Consider the following 16,357-nt stretch of genomic DNA (forward strand, 5'->3'; position numbering starts at 1 on the left):
GTTAAGGTACCTTTCTGTCAAGTAATGTTCTTGACAGGTTAGACCATTCGTCTATAACCAGTGCAAATTGAATGGAGATCACTGTGAAACACTGCATTTCTTTCTTTATACCTTTCTTTGCCTAAACATTTCTAGTATAAATTCCCTTATTTTGATTTTCCAAAGTTAATTTGCATCAGTATTGTCTGGACCTGGCTTGGCATCACTTAATGGGAGAAAGCACTGAACAAGTATAGCTATTAGCATGGTGATGCAGCTTGTTTAGTGTTAAGCTACGCTAATAAACTAAGTGATCAGAATGTGGAAGATAGGTTCTGTTTCATCAGATGCTGGTTAAACCACAGCAGGGTTTCTACCTTCAACTCTGGATTCCATATTACCAAAATGAATTAACTTGCTACAGTGTATCCAGAGGCAGAGACAAGAACAAAGGGGAATGGAACTAAGGTTCCTTGGAGAATGGTTGAGGGAACTGGGGAGATCAGAGCTGGGGAGGGATATAAATTATGTGAATACCTATCTTCAGAACCTTTGAAAGCTATCAGAAAAGAGGATTTGGGTTTACTTCTCAGAGCAGAACTAGGACAAGTGGATGTGTTACAGGTGACAAGCAAGACCACTCTGCCATTTAAAACTTCCTAATGTATAAGGGCTATTTAATGAAGTTGTGAGTTTTAGTCTCTGGCATCTACCTCTATAGCAGATCTTACGCACAGTCTAACTCCTAGCTAGATTAATAACACTATTGACTTATTTACCTCACTGTTACCTGATGTTCAGGTTTCAATAAAAAATTACAAGGCCTGCTAAAAGTCAAGAAACAGTCTGAAGAGAGAAAACAAGTATCAGAACCAGACTTACATATGGCACAAATTTTGAAATGATCAGACCAACAATTTAAAATAATTGAAATGTAAAGGGGTGTAACAGAAAAAGTAGATACAATGCAAGAACAGGTGGGTAATATAAGTACAGAGGTGGAAATGCCCAGAAAAAATCCAAAGCAAATGCTAGGGGGAAAAAATAACCAACACTTTGGGAAGCTTAGGTGGGAGGACCACTTGAGCCCAAGAGGTGAAGGCTGCAATGTGCTGTGATTGTGCCTCTGCACTCCAGCCTGGGTGACAGAGTGAGACTGTGGGGAAAAAAAAAAAGTGTCTTTGATGGGCAGTTCAGCAGACTGGACACTGCCAAGGAAGGAAGTGGTGAACTTGAAGACTAGGTCTATAGAAACTTCTCAAACTGAAATGCAAAGTGAAAACAGAATGGAAAAGAAGTCCCCACAAATAAACAGAACAGCCAAGAATTGTGGAACCATTTGGAATGGTATAATGCACATGGGCTTGGAATACTAGAAAGCAGGAGAATGAAGCTGAATAAATATTTGAAGTAAAAATAGCCAAGAATTTTAAAAATTAGTGACAGACACCCAACCACCGATCCAGGAAACTCAGAGCTCTAACACCAAGCAGGATACCAAAATGCCTACAGTCTCTACTTAGGCATGCCATATTCATAGTGCAGCAAACCAAAGTAAAACCTTGAAAGAAGCCAGAGGAGGAATCACCTTACCTTACCTGTAGCGTAACAAAGATAAATTATGGCCTTCTCAGCAGAACCATGCAAGCAAGAAGATAGATGATAAGTGTTGAAAGAAAAAACTCACCAACTTAGAATTATATACCCAATGAAATTATTCTTCAAAAGTGAAAGACAAACTAGTGAGTTTGCTGCTGCTGGGGGTGGTCAAAAAGAGGTTGAATAACAAGGACGAGAAATGCTGGGTTCAATGTTTGCCTAACTGTATTCGGTACATAAGCTGTTAGCTCTGTAAGATGGTAGTAAGTGTTCAGCAGAAATGTATTTCAGTGATTTTGAGGAATGTTGCAAACCGGATTGTACTCTTGGAACTTCACTCTGCTCAGATACTGAGGATCAGAGCAGGCCTGTAGCAAAGAACCCTAGTTTTGCTTACAAACATAAGCACAGAATCTCTGACTTTTGGCCTACTTGTTAAAACCTTATGGAATGATGTTTCATGGAACACCCAATTTGGGAAACACCAGATTAGATGACATTTATGACCCTGAGAAATGGGATTCTTTATTAACTAATATATGTACTAAGTGAGTGAGGCTAAAACGTTACTTAGAAAACAAAGGTAACAGTATTAACTTCCTCATTTGAATATGAGTACATGTAGAAAGACTGATTATGGAGGGTCATTTCTTTAAATTCTTTCTCTCTGCTTGATTTGAAATTTCTTAACAGAAATAACCAAAGTTAAATGCTGCTTATCAGCTCCTGGCTTACTCTCTCTGCTCCATCCTTCCACCCTCAAGGTCAAAACATTATTAGGAGGTTCAGCTTTCCTGACACTGGGCACCTTTTCTGGTTCAACTAGCCCCTTGCTGCCTTTTCCTTAGTGTCTTTATGTTGCTGCTATTACTCTTGTTTAAGAAAATTTATTGTGGGGCCCATATGCTGTTATTCATGGGAAAATGACAACTCTGCTTCACTGCTTGGAATGTCAGAGATGTTTTAAGGACAGAAGTAGACTACCTGATACAAGTCACAGTGTTTCCTTGTTGGATTTTGAGTTTTAGGAACATAACTAGTTCTCCTGTCACTGTGCTGATCCCTTAGTTGAGCTTTCGTTTGGATAACATCTTCAGAATGCCCACCCCCAAAAATAATTCCAGAGTACGAGAGAGAGGTTAGCATAATGGTTAAGCATGAGGACTCTGAAGACAGATTATCTAAAGTTGGAGCCCCCTTTGGCCCCTGTCTGTTGACTTTGGGTGAAGTTTCTTAATCAGTGGTTAAATGTGATTTAGTTTCATCATCTGTAATACATGGTTAGTAATAATCTCTATCTGTGAAGGTTAAATGGAGGACTTTGAACAATGTTTGGCATGTAGTAAGATGAAAAGTGTAGTAGCTATTTGGTTAGGGTCACAGTGTGGTATATGAAATCTTGGAATATATAAAGTTTATTTGTAACATCTACCCTAATAATTTAACATTACCGGTTTTTCAAAACCCAGTTGACAGGCATTGGATTCCTTGCTGAAAACCTGATAAATATCTTTTTCCACATGCTTGTTAACAATCTGGAAGATTAATGAAACTTCGCAGTGGTAGATTTCTTAAGAGAATGAAATGAACTAAAGGAAGTGAGACAGTTCATTAGGTGATACTTACACTAAAGTAAAACTTCCGCAGTCAAGGGGAAAAAAATGACTGCTCCATCTGAGATGTATAGGATAACTTGTAAAAAGAAATGAGAAAGGATTTGATACATTGGAGTGGTATATTTTTAAAATTGTCAATTCCAGGGTTAGAGACCAAGCTGAATTTGAGCATTTGTTTCCCAGAAGGTAAGGGCAAGCCACTGAGATCTTTATCTCCTTTGCACTCTGTCCCCGGGGATGGTAACAGACTTGACTAGTCTGCAGTTTCAGAAACTCCCTGGCGTCATGGAATTTCTTGGCCTTATTAAAAAAGAAAATGGATGTGTGCGTGTTATATCTTGTTTAATACTTCAGTTAGTTTTTCCCTCTAATCTGGAAAAGAGGCCCAATTCCAGGACATGCTAAACGAAGTAAAAGTAAATGGTGATGGCTCCTAAAAATGAGAACTGAAGCTTCTTAATAGTTCTATTGAAGGCAGTGGCTTAAGAAAGACTTGTATGTTAACTTCTTAAAAGAGGCAAAGGACATTATACTAAAGATAAATGAGGTCACCAGAGAAAACAAACTTTGTACCTGTTTTCTCTACAAATTCTGTTTTTATCAAGAAATGGGTAGGAAGCCATAGGTCTGCAATACAGTAAGTATGATGCTTAGAATTGACCAAAGCCTTTAATTGACCACTAAAAATACCCGTATGGATGTAGTTGAAATTCTCTCTCTCTCTTTTTTTTTGTTAATTTATGTAGGAAAGATAAAAGCAGAATTATTAGCAGCATCTGCAAGAAAAAGGTAGCAATGTAAATATTTTAATTTCAGAAATAATATATATTTAAAGCAACTAGAAGTTTAGAACAGCTATCTGGGTCAGTCCTAAAATGAACAAGAATTACAAATTTCAGGAAATTTATTCGCTTAGATGTTCTTAACTGCAAGGTGATTCTGATATCATCTCAGAATGATAACTACAATTATATAGCATTTCCTAATATGATAATTTCCACATCAGTTTGGCCACACAGCACTGTAAAATAGTACCCTTATTTTATGAAGGAGACATCTGATACTTACTTAGATAATCTTTGGGAGTCCTTGCCCAGGGTTACATAGATAGTAGATTGAGGAAACAGTACTCCATCCAGATCTTCTGACTTCATGGAGTGTTGACTGGGGCGTACTGGTTAATACTCAGTCCCCTGCTGGACACTGCAAGTAATGTCGATACATAGAAAGTGTGTTTTCTCCTAATTATGGGTATGAAATTAGAAAACAATCCAGGAGTAATTCAGAAATAACTCATGTAGTAGCATATCTTAGGAAGTTAGCTTGAGGCCAGAGTCAGAAAAGATTCTATGGCAGTGTTTAGTCTTAATGTAGGTCTTGAACAATATATAAAATTTGGATCCTAACTGTAAAGAAATCTGTAATGGTGGTTCAGATTTCAAGAAGCTGTAGCCCACTTGCAGTGCACACAAGGCAAATCACACCTCCTAGTTCACTAGTGTTGAAGTATAGCAGTGTAAAGAAGGCTTCTGCCCTTGGAAAGACAAGACAGAGGCTTACACGTATTAACAACTAAACAGTGCAGACATAGTTTCAGCTAGGAGCCTAGAGTAAGGATGGTAAGAAAAGTGGAAAAGTTTTAGGCAAAGTGAAAATTTGCCTGGCTTATGACCGGTGGGCAAAATTTTGAAGAGTGGAGGGGCTTGGATATGATCAGTGGAATTGAGCCTTGGTATGAAGCTGGAACTGCAGAAACTGACATGAGGGTTGCTCATGACTGAGGTGATAACAAACTTTAGGGTGGTAGTGATGACACTGGTGGCAAGTAAAGGGTAAATTAAGGACAGAAAGGTGGGCCTTGTTGAATGAGGAAAACAGGGGAAGTAAAGTGGCTTAGGTCAACAGAGTAAAAAGAATGAGGTAAAGCATTGGTTCCCAAATGCACCCATGCCATGGTGCCACCTGATAACATTTATTTTAATAGTTAACTTTTTTTTTATTTTTTGAAACAGTTTTGCCCTTGTCGCCCATGCTTAAGTGCAACGGTATAATCTCGGCTCACTGCAACCTCCATCTCCCAGGTTCAAGTGATTCTTCTGCCTCAGCCTCCCAAGTAGCTGGGATTACAGGTGCCCACCACCACACCCAGCTAATTTTTGTATTTTTAGTAGAGACGGGGTTTCACCATGTTGGCCAGGCTGATCTTGAACTCGTGACTTCAGGTGATCCGCCTGCCTCGGCCTCCCAAAGTGCTAGGGTGGCGTGAGCCACCGCACCTGGCCCTAGTTACATTTATTTTGATGTGTGAGTCAAAACCAAAATGAGCACAACAAACCTGTGATTGCATGGATATTATTTCTTAGAATGAAGATGTTAAAAAATGAGTTGATTTAAATATTATGTAAATAGTGTAAGTGAGTCGTGGTAAAGAACATTATGAAGGATGGTAGTTAACTAATTGAAGTTTAGAAAATAGTGATTAAAAGTTGGGAGAGGTGGTATGAGGAAAATTTCTGGGGTTCTGAAAAAGCCTGTATCTTGATCTAGGTGTTGGTTACACGGATGGATACACATATATACTAACTGAAGTATCTTCTTAGTAACGAGTTTTATGTTGTGCCCCAATTTAAAAACTTCAAGTAGCTTTTGACTAAAGATGGGTAAGATGGAAAGAAGAGCAAAATTTGTAGTAGAGGAAAAACATGCAAAGTTGGTTTTCTTTGCTGATCTTATTTGTAGTAGAATAGATACTCAGTTACATTCCTTTTATTTACATTCTCTGCTTTCCAAAAATAATTTTTAAAGTAGCTAAGTCAATATAAATAAATTGCTTATGAATGTTGGATATTGAATGTTTTGCTTATGAGTGTTGCATTTCTTAAGAGAGACATATGTATATACACGTGTGTGAAAGAGGTTTAACCATTCAAATGATAGAATTTTTTCCCTCTTTTTTGACATTTCATTAATCAGTTTTTTTTAAAAAGTGTTTTCTATATATGTGATATGTGAATAGTCAATAGGATGTTAAAGCAATACATTGTTACATGGTCAGAAAATAGTGAAAGTTTAGATATGAGAAAAGGCATTAGGGAAGGTTCAATGTAGAGTTTCAGCTGGCACTTGGAAATATGGAAAGAAATTGGAATCCTGGACAGGTAAAGGAGGAAAATCTTGAACAAAAGATTCTAAATAGGAATTTTTACTGTATTTGACTTTAAGGGAATTTTGTTCATATTGGGCTTAATATCATAAAAATTCTATATAGTTTAAAATAACTAATATATTTGCTGTAGTGGCCATACATTATTTGTAATCTTAAATACAGATATTTCTTTCTATTTTATTTTATTTTTTATTTTATTTTATTTTTTGAGACAGGGTCTCACTGTATTGCCTAGGCTGGAGTGCAGTGGCACAATCATGGCTTATTGCAGCCTCGACCTCCTGGGCTCAGGTGACTCCCACTTTAGCCTCCTGTGTAGCTGGGACTACAGGCGCATGTCACCCATGTCTGGATAAGTTTTGTACTTTTTGTAGAGACAAGAAGTTTCACTGTATTGCCCAGGCTGGTCTCAAACTCGTGAGCTCAAGCATTCCACCCACCTCGACCTCCCAAAATGCTGGGATTACAGGTGTGATCCACTGTGCCTGGCCAGTATTTTTAACCAACTTGCATCACAGTGGATAATACAACTGCTACTCTGCAAAACATCTCAAAATGTTTTTGGTTGTATCTTTTTGAATAGCAAATGTTGTATCATTTGACCAGAAATAACTAAGATCTATTAATTTATTCATCAATTTTGATGTATCAAAATCAATTATGTTACATGGTGCCTGTTGTTAATGAACCTTGAGCAGTTTATGTTCAGTTTTTAGTAAAAGTTGGAAGATTTGTATTACCTGAAGGGAAACCAGCGTGTTATCTTCAGTTTTCAAAGCCTCAGTTTTCTTATCTATGGAACAGAAATAATGATGCCTGTGTTTTAACATTTTCGTGAAGATTAAGAATTATGCAAAACAGCTTTGATAATCTGGGAAAATGTTAAATTTGTCCATCAGACTTTTTTTTTTTAAGTTTTAATTTTAGAATAATTTTAGGTTTACTAAAAAACTATGAAGAGAGTATAGAAAATTCTCATACACTTCACATCCAGTTTCCCCTATTGTAACATCTTGCATTAGTATGATACATTTGTCATAAGTAGTGAACCAATATTGATACATTATTGACTAAAGGCCATACTTTATTCAGATTTTCTTAATTTTTACCTAATGTCCTTTTTTCTGTTCCAGGATCCCATCCAGAATATCACATTAGATTTGGTTGTTCTGCTTCTCTTGGGTGTGACAGTTGCTCTGGCTTTCCTTGTCTTTGATCACCTTGATAGTTTTCAGCGCTACTGGTCATGTCCCTCAGTTGGGATTTTCTGATGTTTTTCTCACAGCTAAAGTGGAGTCATATGTTTCAGGGAGGAAGACCGTAGAAGGAGAATGCCATTTTCGTCTCATGTCAAAGGAAATACTGTCAACCTGAGTGATAGTGTTGATAGGGCCTTTATCACATGGCTTAGGTATTGTCATTTTTCTCCTCTGTAAAGTTGATCTTTTTTCCCTCCTTTTTATTTTGTACTCTTCGGAAGTCAGTCATCACGCACAGCCCACACTTAAGAAGTGGGAAACTTCAGATATGAAATGCTGTAGGTGAACCTTTTTCAAATATCAAATTACAATGAATTTGTTATTGTATTCTTTTATAAGATCTTGGAGAGCAGGCCGGGCGCAGTGGCTCACACCTGTAATCCCAGCACTTTGGGAGACCGAGGCAGGTGGATCTCCTGAGGTCAGGAATTCGAGACCAGCCTGACCAATATGGAGAAACCCCGTCTCTACTAAAAATACAAAAAACTTAGCTGGGTGTGGTGACACATGCCTGTAATCCCAGCTACTCAGGAGGCCGAAGCAGGAGAATCACTTGAACCCAGGAGGTGAAGGTTGTGGTGAGCTGAGATGGCACCATTGCACTCCAACCTGGGCAACAAAAGCGAAACTCCGTCTCAAAAAAAAAAAAAAAGCAGATATTCTTAGTAAAGGATAATTACTGAGTTATTCAGATAATGGATGTGAGTGGTATTGTTCTTGAAGGGGTTGGATTATAGTTACCATATCCAAAGCATCTGTTCAGCAAGCCAGTATTTTCATAAGAAAAAAGTTGGAAACTTTCCAGATACATGCTCACTTCTCTATCCTGGTATCTGCTACACTTTTACTGCTCTTTTCATGATCCTTTTCAACATTGGTGACATTTCTGCATTTTGCTATTAGCTCACTTCTCTTCCTTCCTGTGTGTACTGTGATTCTTAACCAGGAGAGGGAGGGGGGTCATGCCATCTTTTGGGTGGATACATTAGAATCATGGGAGGTAGTGTGGTATGATGGAAAAGATAGAAAATCAGATAGATTCATTATATGTATGTTTTTACTAAAACCACAAAAAATAAAGTGACAAAATCTTGGCTCATGGTAGATGTGTAGAAGAGTAGAGAAGGGAGGGGCAAAATGATTGAGAAATGTAGATTATTTATATAAACCTAAGTGGCTCATACTTTTCTCTTGGTTTTAGCTAGAATTTGTCAGTTATAAAGCCTAAATTTTTATTTGTAGCTGAGAATACTGTAATCACATTTCCAAGTGCCTACTAGAAATCCCATGGATAACTCACACTTAACATGCTTAAAAATGAACTCTGTATCCTTCTCCAAAGGAGTTTGTGCCCCTGTCTTTGCTATCTCAGATGATGGCCCCGATATCCACCTGCTTTTGAAGCCTGAACCCTCATTATTCCTCACAGCAGAACCACAGCCAATTCCTGCTGATTTTTCTTTCTAAACATTGTTTTAGTCTTTGAAATTAAGGTATTATGTACATATAATGTAGTTTATAAAGGACATTGCTCTATCCTTACTACTGTTGGTTTGGTTCAGGCCCTAGTCCTTTCTTTCCTGAAGAGTAGCAGTAAACTCCTAGCTGGGTTTCTTCCTTAGGTGTTTCCTCATCTATGCACTCGCTAGGATGGTCCTCTCAGGACTTACCTGTGACATTTGGAAAGAGCCTGAATCTCCCTGCTTTGTGCCATGCACTGTGGTAGTAGTGAATTGCCATGGACATATCTATTTTACTGCCTGCTACTTCCTTCAGACCAAATCTCTGAGTCAGGACCGTGGAACTGAGATGGGTATAGTGGGAAGCTTTTCTCTGAGTGATACCCTGCTGTGGGTGCTGAGCTTTTGGAGAAGGGGAGGGGTGCAGCAGCCTGAGGCTGTCTTGGCTTGCCTCCTCTTCTGTGGAGCCACCTCCTCATGAGTTGGGGGTGAGGCTTATCAGGGCCCAAGTATTCTCAGTCCTCCATGCATAAGAAAGAACTTCTTTTCCAAGAGTAGGGGCTGGGCAGGAGGGATTCCCCAGGCTCTTGCCTACTGTATCTCAGGACTTAGTTTCAGCACCAGGTAGCTGGGGTAGGATGAGAGGCACTCTTTCTGGGAATAAAGCCCTCCTGCTGGGAGTTGTAGGGAGAGTGATCCTGTATTCTTGGCTGCAGCAGTCTGGAGTGGACCCTCCTTGCTTAGATGGGAGGGCACAGGAAGGGAGCAGTCCTGCTTCAGACACCACAGACTCTTGCCATTCTTACTGAGTTTTCATAGATGTTCTTACCAAATTTTAGTTAAGGTTTGTGAAAATAAATATGTACTTTTTCTTGCCCAAACTCAAGAATAAATGAACATCTTATATGTCGAGGTTAAGCATATTAATGTTAGTCTTCTTTCTACTGGTGTGAGGCAACAGCTAAAGATTGTGGTTTTTCTTAATAATAATAGTTTACTAGTTATGTATTTCCAAAGCTCATCTTTTGATGCGAAAACTCACACTGGAATAACCTTTTTAAATATGGCATTAACTTGATGTAGGTCATTATTAGCTGGGAAGTTCTTTCAATCCCTGAATGCTAATGAAAGTGGTTTGATGTTACAGGAGTACAAGCGCAAGCTAGCCAGAGTTTCCCTGGTGCGCAAAGAACTCAGGTCCCGGATCCAGAACCTGCCAGACTTATCTCGATTGCCCAACGTCACTGGCAGCCACATGCACCTGCCCTTTGCGGGAGACATCTACAGTGAAGATTGATGGACCAGCCTCTTCCCAGGTCCCAGGACTTTGCAAGAGATGGAGACAGGTTAGGTGGATAGTCCTGTAGTGTTATTTTTGTATATTGTTGAGAAAGAAACACTAACAAAAGGAACAACGAGTAATTTATAAAATTGTTTAAAATGTTGGTTTGTTTACTATTTTATTGGTAAATTAACATGACTTGATTTGAACAAAGTGATGATTTGTGTGTATTAATAAGCTCACAAATAGTGATTATTTTCAAAAGATCTTTTTGTAAATTTTTTTTTTTTTGATCTGGGGCCTTGTGAGAAATCCCTTGTTTCTATTTCTTCAGGTATTTTCCATTGTTTTTCTTTATTTTCTTCAGCATCTAATCACTGTATACTATGTAATTCCTAAAGGGGAAGAACTAATTAGGAGTTGATTGAGACTTTATTGTGGTATAGTTAGGACTTGACTGTAGAAGGGACTAAATGTTCCAACATAATCTTTACCCTTCTCCCCAAACAAAATATCTATTCTGTGTCTCTACATGCCTTTGATTCCTTAGAGGTCGGTAATTTAACATTCAACATAGAAGTCACTTTGAGGGGCAGATGAAAGTCTAGAAAACTGTTCCTTAATAGCATTGTAAAAGTTCCATTCCAACTGCCGGTGTAGATTTTAAAAATGTTAAATAGTGACTCCCTTGATTAAACTGTTTGTAATTATTTGAGTAGATTAATAATGAAAATACTTTGGAAATAATATAAATTTTGACATTCTACCAAGAGGACAACTTTGGTTCTGGAACTGGTTTCAGTTTGTCAAATCAGTTCCTTTTAACATAATTGATCCCTTTAACAAAAAGCCATCTATGGGATTAAAAGACACATGAAATAATGATACTTTTATTATTCCCTTACTCATATAACTTTAAAAAATAGTATTTTTAGCTCTAATAGCTCAAGAACACAATATTCGTTAATGTTCAGTAAAGTAGCCTGAGACATTTTAAATGTTTCCTTAAGGTTTTTGAATGACTGTGTATTTGGCAGTTAAGCAGTGCCACACTACAGGGTAGATATGGTAAATTTTATATTTGTATATTTACAGTTACCAAAACAAATGTACTTTTACCTTTTATTTCTAACCCTGTGTGTTAGAGCAGTTGCATGCTCTCCTGCTTTTAAAAACACGTTGTTAAGCTGTGGATTTGTACTTAATAATGACTTAGGATAAACGTTTATTTTCATTCATTGCTTTACATAGTAGACATTTTTCTTCTCCTTGTAAGTAGATTCAAATTAGGTAGTCAATAAAACATCTTGAAAATCCCACAAGCCAGTTATGTCTCTCTAGTCTGAATGGCTTCATTGTTTCTTTCTCAGTATTAGAAATTGTAGTTAAAATGAATTACATATGAAGAAGGCAGACATTTGTTTTTAATAGCCAAGTAGTTCTGCAAATAGTTCTTTTAACAATTTGACCTCTCTCCAAAACAGAGACACATATAAGTAGTGCCCCTCCATGCACTACTAATAATATCATGGCTTATTCCAAAGTTTTTTAGTCAACTTTTGGGACTTGGGGTGCATTTTCTCACAGAAAGAATAGTAGATTCCCTAACACTACCGCTGATAGCTCACCTGGGAACTGAATCCACTTAACCATGAATGTCCTTTACTTGTAACGTGGTTCACAGGTTACTAATCATAGATCTTGACCAACATTTGTAACACCGCTCTAAGTAGAACACAGCATGCAGCAGCCACACTCACACCCTGGGATGTCTGCCTGTGCTGTGTACCTCTGTCCCTAGGTGTAGGAAATTGAAGAAAAAGATTCAGCCGAGTGGGGAGGTGACAATTGCACAATTATGAAACCTGGTTGTACATGTTATGAAAGTATACTAAGTTTTTATTAATGTGAAAGCAAAAACTTGTATGTTAACTTATTTTCAATCTCTTGACCTTATTTATGATCTGCTAATGTGGTGATTTATCCATTCAAAATATATATTTTTTTCCATTTAAAACTAATTTATAAACTATGTACTCCTGGGAAGATTTGAAATCTTTTAGAAGTTTGTTGAAATATTTTCACCATTTCAGACAGACTTCTGACTTAGATACTGATTTTAATGCCAGTATCTGCTCTAAATATTTATGATAAAAATGCATTATTTTTTTAAAAAGCTTGATGAGATTTGTGATAAGTGATAGTACTCAAAAACCTGAATCCCACCCCTCGACCAATCCTCCACAAACTTCAGTTGTTGGTTAACTTATTAACTGAACACAGACAATACAGTCTGATTTAGAAGTCATCTTTTCAGCCGTGTGATAATTAACATGGTAAGCCTTAGCAGCAAACGTTCTTCCTAAAAGGAAGACTTCATTTTCTCAAGAAATGGGATTAGTTGGGGGTATTATAATACCAAATTGTAAATCATGAGCATTTTCTCCACTGTGTACCTGAGGCAAATCATGCATCTTTGAGTGCAGTTTGGTCTGGCCCCTCAAGAGAAAAGCATGGTGCCGTAGGGCTACTATGGTTTGAATGGATACCATCACTCTTTTCTCCACATACAGTGCAGAGAGCTGTCTGGAGTGGCAATCTGAACAGATTCCCGGGTGCTCCTTCTCTCCTTCCATCACTACAGTAAGTAAAAGGACCATAGAGGGGAACCAGGAATCAGAGAATCAGCTGTGCTCAATAGCCAACCTCCCTGTCCAGATGCAGCTATTTTGGTACCTCCTCTCACATGCACTCTGAATCAGGGTTTTTCTATAAGAAATCTTTCAGAATCAGCAAAAGTGGGGATGACCCAGACATCTTGATTTGCAAAATCACAAAACTAAGTTGTCAATTATCACTATAGATGAGCAGCTCATCTTTTTAAAGTATAGTTACTGAACTGATTCTGAGAAATCTTTAGAGAGAAAAAACTCAACAGTACAAATATAACTAATTGGGAAAGTTAGAATGTCCTTTCTGAACTTTTCATTAAAAAAAATTACATTATCTGAAGTAACATAAAGCTACTAAACTGCTTTGTATTCTATTAAGAAATAGCTCCTAAAGATGTAGTCTTGTTTCATAGTTGTTGCACTATATCAAAGCTTAAAATGTAAGCCCAATTCTTCTCTGTATAGAAAGGAAACATTGTGTTACTTAATGAATTATTTATACAGAGCATTTGTTGCCAACTGTTGTTCCAGCCATCCACACAGGAGTCTGTTTTGAGGTGGCAATAGCACATGGGAAGATGAACTTTCCCTGTTTGTTTACCTGTTTTTCTTTGGCTGTATCTGATGACAGTATAAGATGTTCTTAATAAAGTTTTATGTTCTTTTTGAAATGTGTAGGTTGTTTTGTGAATCTGATTCATTGGATGTGGAGTGGGAAGGGGAAAGATTAATGGACTGGGAGGGAAGCAAAGTACTGGAAGTAATTCTGATGTTATAGTAGAGAGACTGCTGAAGGAGGAGATTACGTGGCTAGTAGTTCCCAAATTTGAGCGAGCATCAGAATTACCTAGAGCCAGTTTGTCCAACCTGTGGGCTGCACGTGACCCAGGACATCTTTGAGTGTGGTGCAACACAAATTTGTAAACTAAAACATAAAGAGATTTTTTTTTTAAAGCTCATTTAGCTATCATTAGTGTATTTAATGTGCGGCCCAAGACAATTCTTCTTACAGTGTGGCCCAGGGAAGTCAAAAGATTGGACAGCCCTGACCTAGAGGATTTATAAACTACAGAGAGTTGGGCCCCACTCCCAGAGCTTCTGATTCAGTAGGTCTGGGGTAAGGCCTGATGGTTTACAGTTCAAACAACTTGATGCTGATGCCACTGGGGTTACGGACCACATTCTGACAACCACTGCTCTAAACAAATTCCAGGTAACAAGATAATAAAGTATGGTTTTTACAATTCATTATATAGCAAGTTCCTTATGGGAAAAGAACAAGACCACATATTCTTTTCTGGTCCACTGCTTAGTAGTGCTTTATTAAGTGCTTTTGAGTGAACAGATTCAACTGGTACTTTCAACCTCCTGGAGCCTATGCCCTTTCACCACTCCTTGAATTTAAAGCAAAATTGAAAATACTAGAAATCTGTGAGAATCTCCAGGGCAGTGTTTGCCATAATTTTTGATAAACTCAGTTGGAGCATTTACAAAAAGGATACATACCTAGTGAGAAAATTTTCTGTGATTCTTACCATCTAAAAAGTTGGGGAGATGCAGTCCTCTGGCCGGTACCCCTGGTTCTCTATTCCTGGGTGGCATCTGGTCACTTTATCTGAATTCAGATACTTCCCATTCCCATCCACTTTTTTGCCTCTGCAGTAGTAGGTTTTATACAGTGGAACCCATACCCATAGATTCTGTTTCAGAAGATTTGGGATAGATGCAGAAATCTGCATTTTAAACAAGCTACCCAGATGATTCTAATGCAGGTAATTCATAGACTGCACTTTGAGAAACATGCCCTACAAAGCAATGTATGGTTTCTAACAGATAATAATGGTAGCTCACATATATGGTACTTACTGTGCACCAGGAACTGTTCTAAGCACCTCACTTATCCTTTGTGGTAAATACTCTGATTAATTCCACTTTTATATCTGGGCAACGAAAATAATTTAAGTTCTGTGTGACTCTGCACGAGTAGATGGTGAAGATGAGATTCAAACCTGGCTCCAAGTTTGACTCCAAGCTGGTGCTCCTTAACCACTACGTGATGCTGCCTCTTACACTGATGTGTTGTTTTGCAGTTCCACTATCACCAAGTCTATATTTTGCATAACATTTCATGTGATAGTGAAATTAATGTTATCCAGGTATTCAAACTAAAAAGCAAGATGTCAGCTAAACGCACTGTTGAGTTCCAGGTCTGTTTTGGGAACTACTGTTCTAGGCATCCAACATGTTACCTCAAATAGACTTCTTCTCACATATGGCAAACCTTTAGAGGTTTTAAAAGGACTTTTTGTTCCAACAAAAGCAATTGTAATAGCAGGCCTTCCTGACAAGCCAAAAAAATGCTTTTCATCTGCCTTATTTTTAAGTTTACATGTGCGGGATGTGCAAGTTTGTTATTGTTACGTGGGTAAACATGTGCCATGGTGGTTTGGTGCACCTATCAACCCGTCACCCCGCATGTATTAGCTATTCTTCCTGATGCTCTTCCTCCTCATCTTCCTTATTTTAAACTTAAGAACCCCGTTGTCCACCTGGGCAAATTCCTCTATATTTTCTTATTTCATTTCTCTGTCTAGCACAGTTCTTATGATTCTTCTGAGGATGGGAGAGTGAAAGAGAAACAGAAATGCATTTTGGGGTCTGACCATCATCTGCCTTACCATAAAAGACTTAGTAGCCCTTGGTATGATTATACCACCACAGGTTTTTTGGATGACATAAAAAAATGGAAACTGTATTTTAATGTCTTTTCGATAAATGGATCATGGACTAAAGTAGAATTTGCAGTGAACCATAGAATTATACATAGATATATCTGAGTTCTGTGCTTCATGGAAAAAATATAAAACTGAAATTTTGAATTAATGTAAATGATATTGTGGTCCAGAGCCATTAAGTTTATTCAGATATGTCTTTAAAAATTCAGTTGTACAGGTATTGTGTCGTTAGTTTTATCATCTTTTTTTTTTTTTTTTTTTTTTTTAAATAGAGTTGGGGTCTTCCTATTTTGACCAGGCTGGTCCCGAACTCTGGCCTCAAGTGATCCTCCTGCCTTGGCCACCCAAAGTGCTAGGATTATAGGTGTGAGACACCACACCAAGCCAGTTTTACAATCTTTTTAAAGTCATATTTCTTTGTTCAGTGAAGGAAATTTCATGTTACTTAATGGAAAAACAAGATAAGTGAGAAATTTTAAGAAGTTTAAATCATACATTAAAACATGGCTTTTTCAAAATACTGTGTTAGTATTTATTGTCTTTTCTAGCTCTTGATATTTAAGTTATGAAATCTTGTATTTTTATAGAA

The 16,357-nt window shown here is 37.7% G+C and overlaps 1 protein-coding gene across 2 annotated transcripts in view; it reads left to right on the plus strand.

Annotated features, from left to right (window-relative positions):
* LOC105498896 (regulation of nuclear pre-mRNA domain containing 1A) overlaps nt 1-13,704 on the plus strand; it is a 73,940-nt gene extending 60,236 nt beyond the window's left edge. The window contains exons 7-8 of one of the 2 annotated variants that reach the window (XM_011771291.2): nt 10,227-10,425; nt 12,935-13,704. In XM_011771291.2, the coding sequence (XP_011769593.1) occupies nt 10,227-10,376 (150 nt within the window). In that variant the 3' untranslated portion in view covers nt 10,377-10,425; nt 12,935-13,704. Of the gene's footprint in view, nt 1-10,226 lie in introns of both variants that reach the window. The other variant, XM_011771282.2, reaches the window with a different exon arrangement.
* The last annotated feature ends 2,653 nt before the right edge of the window (nt 13,705-16,357 follow it).

The sequence above is a fragment of the Macaca nemestrina genome, chromosome 19 (assembly GCF_043159975.1).
Source record: "Macaca nemestrina isolate mMacNem1 chromosome 19, mMacNem.hap1, whole genome shotgun sequence".
Lineage (NCBI taxonomy): Eukaryota > Metazoa > Chordata > Mammalia > Primates > Cercopithecidae > Macaca > Macaca nemestrina.